At 40.9% G+C, this 8,334-nt stretch overlaps 1 protein-coding gene across 1 annotated transcript; it reads left to right on the top strand.

Moving 5' to 3' along the window:
• Positions 1-1,452: 1,452 nt before the first annotated feature.
• LOC138592603 (B- and T-lymphocyte attenuator-like) lies at positions 1,453-5,247 on the top strand. The gene is made up of 6 exons (XM_069663436.1): positions 1,453-1,546; positions 2,881-3,213; positions 3,302-3,340; positions 3,423-3,551; positions 3,650-3,681; positions 4,639-5,247. The coding sequence occupies exons 1-6, from the start codon at positions 1,453-1,455 to the stop codon at positions 4,957-4,959; spliced, it is 948 nt and encodes a 315-aa protein (XP_069519537.1). The 3' UTR covers positions 4,960-5,247.
• The last annotated feature ends 3,087 nt before the right edge of the window (positions 5,248-8,334 follow it).

The following is an 8,334-nucleotide window of genomic DNA, read 5'->3' as shown; positions in this document are numbered from 1 at the left end:
CAGAATCAGTTCATCTAAATAAAAATAACAAAACAAATGAAAAACTCAACTAATCAAAGTATTTTCTTTTTGTAACAGCACAGTGACACATCTTTGACTAGCTCGCCACCGTCAGGATGGTTCCTGAAGCCGTTGCTGGTTCCCAACACAGTCTGTCATGTGTTTAAGATCACTACCCGAATGTAATATTAGGCGACCACAAACTTTTTTACATTAATCCCAGACAAATACATTTTTCCTGCGGGGTTGATCTCCTGACACATGTTGTTGAGTTTAAATGTCATTTTTTGTCAATGACTAGCAGTAAAGGATCCCAAAACCTCAAAACCACCTGCAAGTGAAACTGAAATGATCTGCATTGCGGAGTGGATTGAGTTTTGTTTTGCTGTAGCTGTTGCTTTTCTCATTTGCAGGACGCGCAGTTTACTTTACAAACAATGTCTTTGTGAAGAGTAAAAATAGACCTTTATGGATGTAAAGGTCAGAGATAACCCCCTGTAATATGCAAAATGCAGTAAAATCAGTTTTTAATAGTCTTTAAAAAAGGACCTCAGAGTTAGGATGTTTCAAAGTACATATATATTTGTAATTTCAGCAGTCACATATCAGATCCTCTGAGATTTGGATAGATTTAAATATTTGTTTATTGACAACCACATTAATTAATTGTAGACACAACCATGTAGCCAATGCAGATGCAGTAGTACAACATTAAACACTGGAGGGTGCTGTTGGAGCAGTCTGGGTGAGTCACACTGATCATGATCAAGAACACGCTCTCATTGTAGTGGAGAAAGGTAAGTGACATCTAACGCCATCTACTGGTTGAACTCAACATATTTGCTGCATCTCTGGTGAGAACACACCACATGCATATTTAGTTGTTTCACAAATAGTTATGTGCTGAAACGCTTGCAATTGCACTTTTAGCTATTTCTTCATCTGCTGCAGATATGTGCACAGATCGGAGAAGGATGGCAAGCAGGCATCTTTTTATTTCATGAAATAGATGAGAACACTTTTTAAGTTCACAAGCATGCACGTGGCCTGTGTATTGTGGTAAGACTTTTTATATGATAAAATAGATTTAAACCCCTTTTTCATCACTCATAATGATGTGCACCCAAGGCATCAGTCTGACTTTGAAGCCACAATGCATAACTTCCTGCTTAACCCCAATATCATGAACATGAGTGAGAAGGCCACCTAATAACCTTAATAACTGTATATCTCAGACTTTGCATTGAGAATAACGTGCACCATTATACAAGTGTTTCTGTAAAACTCTACAGAATAAGATTTGCATAAAACACAGTGTGAGATTTTAACTTGACCTACTGAAATACGTGCATGTGCTGGGTGGTCTTGAGAATATGTAGGCAGCCAGGATGTGGTGAGTGTTTTCATAGGTGAAAGGAGCTCATGCAGTTAGTGACTTCATGGTCTCGAGTGATGAACATGTTGAGCCTGATAGATAAACGGCTTTACTCCTTTCTGCTGATATGTAGCTGTTTTTCATTTGTCTACGTCTATGGGAGAGGAAAAGGTAAGCGCCAACACTCTCTTATGTTGTGACATGACTTTCAGAAAGAGGTTTCAGGGTGATTTTGAGGAGATTGGAATAAATAACTGGACATGAGAACAGCTGGCGTTAGATTTCAGCCTTTGAACAGTGTAATAATGATATGTATTGGGTTCCTATAGTGGGTAAGGACAAAATGAGAAAGATGGAATACAATTGTTGTGTACAAATGTTTCAATGCTTTGAAGCAAAACAGACGAGTGTAACTTCGAGATCCAGCGTTTGATCTGTCTCCCATTGAAACATTGACCTTTAATTTTTATGTCATGTCCTCTGATTGTAGTGAAGGAGTAAAAAATACATATACACACCTACTTTTCACCCCCGAAAAAGCCTTTTTTTTTAATAGTTTATTCGACATTATGTGAGCTTTCTATTATTCAAAACATGCCTTTTACTGTTTTCTGAAAAAACATGCATCATGGAAACAGCCAAAGTGAGGTTTATTGCTTTTTAGTGGCCAGGACAAACCATTGAAAATGTGGAAGAAAGCTCTTGCTTTACAGGTTATGACCAGGATAAGAGGACTGTGATCTCTTATTCATCACTTTTGTTCTGTAAGGACTTTAAGGCTGAGCTCACTGGCTCCCAGTGTGTACCCTTTAATCATCAAATATGTACTGGTACTGGTAACAGATCTCAAAGTGTAACTTAGTGCTAGGTAAATAACTGCCATATTCCATACACTTCTCGATTTTTTTAATAAGGTCATCTACCAAGTACTTGCACTGAAATGTGTGGGCTATAATGAAAGGTTAAGATAAGTTAAGATAGAACTTTATTAACAAAAAGAGCAAAAGCAAAAGAGACAGTGCCTAAAAGAAAAACAATATTGCAATAGATATCGACAAAAGTAGGCAGGAAGTAATGGCTGCAGTTAAAATGGCAGTAGTATTGACAGTTATTACGTAGTAAGAACTTCTATTGGACAAGGTCATGAATTTAAAGATATAGAATGTAATTGTACACAATAAGATAACAATAAAGACGATGAGGAGCGACTCTAGCAGGCTGCTGACTGGGACGCCGCCGGGAGTGAATCAAAAGGAAAACATTACAAAGAAAAAATTATAGAATAATGTTAAGAAACAAATAGAAGAACTAATAACATAAGTATATAGTATTGGGTACTGCAATACTCTATTTGTTGGTAAATTTACCACAAAATGTACTCCAAAATAAGACTGTTAAATTGTGCTGATTTTCATGAGAGCATCTCGGACAATTATAAATAATTTTCTGTTATCTTGTAATAATTTCCAGAAAGCTTGAAGCTCCTTTTTGTTGATGTATTTCAGACCTGCTTCCATCCTGTGAGGTTGCATTGTTGGTCAGGAGGGGCACGACACTGAAAACTGTCCCACAACAACCCCTGACAGTCCAGTGTCCGCTCAGATACTGTGGAGAATCACTGAATGTCACCTGGTGTAAACTCCTCCACACAGACGACTGTGAACCGATTACTTACACGGAGAATGTGGAAATAATTCAGAGGAAACGTGGTGGGGATAAACTGATCTCATATTTGACTTTCAAGCGGATTTCTATTCATGACGACGGCCTGTACAGATGTGTTTCAAAAGGATACAATTATGAGAAGGTCAGTCACATCATCAACATCTCAGTTTCAGGTAGGTGTTCTCCCCATCAGTGCCAAAATATGTTTGTAAGACGTCTGTTTTCAGGTGTTAATTCTATATTTGTTTCATAAATCGACAGACTTAAACGAGGGGTTTGAAAATGTGCACAATGAAGAAGGTAAGAACTTTATTTGTTAATTTATAGACATGCATTTTAAAGGAAACAGACGAGGACGACTGATCTGATTCTCCTTTGGCAGATAAACCACCGAGTGTTGCTGATGTTGAGGATGTTTCCTGGCTGCCCTTCTTCTTCTTCTGTGTTATCTTAGCTCTGCTGGTCGTCATATTGACAGCGTTAATGATCCTCAGATTTCATGGCTGGAAACGTAAGAAGCTAGATTCAGAGTGTGAATAACAGTGTTAAAAAATCTACATCTTACCTCCTTGCAATGGAGAATTTACCTGTTATTTGTCCCTTTCACAGGAACACTGACCTTCAACCAGACAAAGGGACAGGTAATTTGAAGCAGGGTTGCTAACTTAAAGAGACAGTATGGGAAATGAACTCACTCACTTTCTTGCTGAGAGTTAGATAAGACACTCTCATGTCTGTAAAATATGTATAAAACCAAGCAGGAGCGAGTTAGCTTAGCTTAGCATCTGTAAAGCTCACTAATTATCATCTCATTTGTTTAATGTGGACAAAAACTGAAGCGTAACAGACACATTGTGGTTTTACAAAGCGTCATGTGCCAGATTTCTTGGCCTAATTTTTGCTGTCACAGTGAGATTACCAGTCAACCAGTGGCTACTCCAGGAAGTTACTGGGCCCAGCCAAGAAGTAGGCTAAGTCAGCACACTTGTACACACACGTTTCTGTATAGAGAAAACAAGCAGCATATAATATGATAAGGCTTACATTACATCAACTGTATAACACTTTGGCCAAAAGTGACTCTAGATACAACCTCAAAGTAGCAAGAATGATGAACTAAACAAAAAAAAAACAACGTTAAGTGCTGAATTTAGGAACAATAAGAGATGAGAAAGAGAGTGTTTCCATGAGCCACAGTGCTGACTAAACACATCAGTTTTCAGTCTGCAGCAGAAAATGTTTTCCAGCTATCCTAATGCCAGCTGTAGCTAGCACTCAAAAATTGTAGAAAGCAGTGCTTTTCTGATGTTTTTCTAATAATTAGCTAAATACCAGTGATGTAGGAATTAAACAACTCTGTGTTTAAGGTTAAATTAAGAGCATTAAAGGTGTTTGTGAGAGAATTAGTTACCTGTGGACCGAGCAAGGCTAGCCCCTATTTCTAGCTAAACTGAGCTAGCTGCTAGCGTGCAGCCATGAGAGTGGTATCACTCTGTATCTTGGCTAACAGGTCCTTTAAGCCCTGTTTGGTCAAAAGTCATAATGATGTCTAGCAACAGTATTTTATTGCCATGTTGAATCCTGTTTTGGTGTGATAGGAAAAGTCCTGCAATATGATACCCGACCTTCCCAAGGGGAGCGCTCCTTCCATTCCTGCCCTACCAGCTAACTTCTACACCCTGACTGACAACTACTTCCCAACTACTGCAGAGAGGCCATCACCACATCCTTCATTAATAACCAGTGTGAACCAGCATGCTGTATCAATCACAGCAGAGGAAAGTCAGAGGTCAGACCTTGCTGCGTATGCTGTCATCAACCGACAGCAGGCTGGGAAACCTGCCGGAGAAAACCGTACCCCGACTAAACTACCTGAAGACGTAATATATGCTTCCATCAATGTTTCCAGAGCAGTTTGAATTCATCATAGACACATGCAGATTTTAACATGGGTGGAAAAATGTACACAAGTATGATGTGTTGTCACGGAAGAGATTGAGTAATGAAGCGCACAGAAGGAGAGTTGGACGGAGGAAGCTCGTGGTCGTGAAGATGCACAGTACAGTCACAGTGAAATACCACAAGACCTGAAGCAGCATCGAGTTTATTCTACCACCCTCAGATTTGTTCCAGACGATGATTTTTTTTTTGTATTTCTATGTTTTCCTCCTCATTTCAGATACGTGACTTGGAGAGGGTTTTTTTTGGCGTCCATATCTAATAAATAAAAATGCAATATTATCCTCGGCGGATCTGTGATTTATTTGTTACTTGAAAGGTTATGAATGTGAATACTTATTTTTGCATTCCTTGAGTTAGACTATTTGAATCATTTGGCTAGCTCGTCCTTTAGTTCTTCATGAAAAATGCTAACATATCTCTGACTATTTCACAAACTTTCCACGCAGACCTCTCTGCTTTTCACTGCCTCTGATGGAAACTACCCCGCCCGTCATCCTCACCAGTGTGGTTAGCTTAAAAGTACAGGAAGTTGACAGCGGCAGAAGAAGCCCCGCTTCTGTTCAACCACTTATGGTTACGTAATGAGACCCTGCAGTTCAGGCAGTGCTCTTATTGTAATGGTCGCACGTTCAGAAAGTTACACAACGTACAAGAGGAACAAAGGAGAACAAATCAGTCCTAAATTAGGTTCAGATTTTGTTACTCTGATGCTGAAAGTCACTAGATATCGTGATCCCCAACCTTTACAGTGTAGCCTGTGAGCCCTCGTCACAGGTTAAGGCCTAACTGTGGACACAAGTCATGTGAAGACATACTTTAGTGCAAGATAGGTGGGGCGAAGTTGTTACGCCTCTGAGCCAGCATCGGAGGTAGTAACAGAGGTGAAACGGCGTCGGTGTAAACAGGGGAGCCGGCAGGGCGGAACAGTGCTGTGCATGTGTATTTGCTTCCACAACGCTGGAACGCTGTGTAGAAACACACACTGGGGCGGCTTAACGGCGGCATTGCTTGGTCCAAGGTAAAATGGCGAAGGCTGCATGAAGGCGAAGCTTTGCTACGGCGCTGAGGCGGAACCTCAGTATAAAAAGGCCTAGAGTGAGGGGGCTGCACGTGAACATGCACCCCGAGCTGCTGGGTGTTGCTCAAGGACACCTGGACAGGGCCCAGGAAAGGAACTGGCACCTCTCCAGCTATCAGCCCCAATTCCATAGTTGGTCCGTACCGGGACTTGAACCAGCCAGGCTCTGGTTCCCAAGTCCATACAGACTGAGCTACCCCAAATTGTGGAAACACTTCACGAATTTGTGTGTCAAAGACGGCTTCTAAGAGGCAGAAATATAGGTGAAACATTTTTCAGTCGCCTAATTAACTGAGAAATAAGACTAGTCTTCAAACAGCAGGGATTCCCACGTTGAAAAAACACAATATTGTTTCATATTGACAGAAATGCAAGGAATCCTACGGATGTCAGATGGAGGACGTGTTCCTGTCTAACTTGATGATTTAATCGATTTATAGACGTTCACAAACAGTCCTTTCATTTATAAAAACATCATGTTGATAAATGCTCCTGAATAATGTGACCTGGCTTTTATTTATCTTTCTGTATTTTCCCTGACATGCATTCCCAGGAGAGGAAGGTGGACAGGCTGCACATGAGTCCCTAAAATCATGTGACATTTACATTGAACTTCCTCTCCGCCTTTCAGTGGAAATGTTTCATCTAAGCAACAGTGTCTGGTTGATCCAGCCCACACACAAGTCCTGCTCTCACAGCCTCTCTCTCTCACACACACACACACACACACACACACACACACACACACACACACACACACACACACATCAGTAATTGTGTTGTTTCTGTGGTGGACAAAGCCCTGGTTCAGATCGCAGAGAGATGGAGAGCGTGGAGGCTTGTGCGAAGGCAGCGTTTGAGACGGGCCTGATTAGATCAAGCCTGAGGTCACTCAGAGAGTCTGAGGACTCGGCAGCACTGCGACTAAATAAACCAGCTGACAAGGTGCGGGGGAGTGCTGACTGAGTGCTTTTGGTGCTACTCAAATCGCCCTTTAAAACAAAGATAGTGTATCTGGATGATTATCAGTTGGGACTTGTAATGAGGACATTCCTGTCACTTGAATGTCAAAATATGGAAGATAATTTAATGAACAGTGAGGAGGATTTTATCCATCCATTACGGTAAATGCCATATAGCACTTTTGTAGTCTTGCGACCGTTCAAAGCTGCTTTTACACTACATGTCACATTCACCCATTCACACACTGATGGCAGAGGCTGCTACATAAAGAGCCCAACTTACGCACCGTTGGCTATGCCAGCGGGACAGTTCGGGGTTCAGTGTCTTGCCCAAGGACACTTCGACATGTAGACTGAGGGAGCTGGGGATCGAACCTCCAACCTTCCGATTGAATGATGACTGACCCCCATTATCTATACAGCTTATCCTGTTCAGGGTCTCAGGGTCATTGGACGAGAGGCAGGGAACACCCTGGACTGATCGCCAGTCAACCTTTCACGTTCACATTTACATCCACGGGTAAATTTGGAGTTATTTTTTCGCTTTCATTTTAAAAGATCCAACTAAAGGGAAGTTGTTAAAGCTTTCGGGCTGGCATCTTTAGGAAGTGCATTTACATTTTTTTTGATAGTGGAATTTAACAGTTTACACACACACACACACACACACATAAATACTCCGTCTCAAACAGAACTTGCTTTACTTACTTGTTCTAGACTAGGGATAGACTGATTATCGGCCGGGCAGATTATCGGCCGGGCAGATTATCGGCGTCAATATTCGGCATTTTGACGCATATCGGCATCTGCCTTTTTTTTATTTTTTTTTTATCCAACAGCCGATAAGAGATCAATTTAAACCTGGGTTATTTTGGCTCTGATGCATATGCTTAAAGGCATTTAACCAAAGTTAAGTGTTGGAGTTTGTATTATTTTCACTTTTACTGCAAATGAATATCGGCTTCAAATATCGGTTATCGGCCTCCTTGACTACTAATAATCGGTATCGGCCCTGAAAAAACCATATCGGTCTATCTCTATTTTAGACACATTAATCAGGTGTGTGGCCTCATTCAGAACTCCAGCTTGCATACCTCCTGATATTTAAGCTCCATCGCTACATGCAGGCGTTTTCATCCAAAAAGGAAAAATAAGTATGGATCATTTAGGATAAATGATGACGACAGCCATGTTGAAATGTCAAACATCTAAGACATACATTTTGATTAATGCTGATTAATGAGTGTACCTTCAGCTACACATCGTTTAACCTAACCGGTATTATTGAGTGT

Source organism: Semicossyphus pulcher, unplaced genomic scaffold (assembly GCF_022749685.1).
Source record: "Semicossyphus pulcher isolate SPU_LCO1_2020_fin unplaced genomic scaffold, fSemPul1.0.p SCAF_15, whole genome shotgun sequence".
Taxonomy (NCBI): domain Eukaryota; kingdom Metazoa; phylum Chordata; class Actinopteri; order Labriformes; family Labridae; genus Semicossyphus; species Semicossyphus pulcher.
This window is presented reverse-complemented; position numbering and strand designations above follow the sequence as displayed.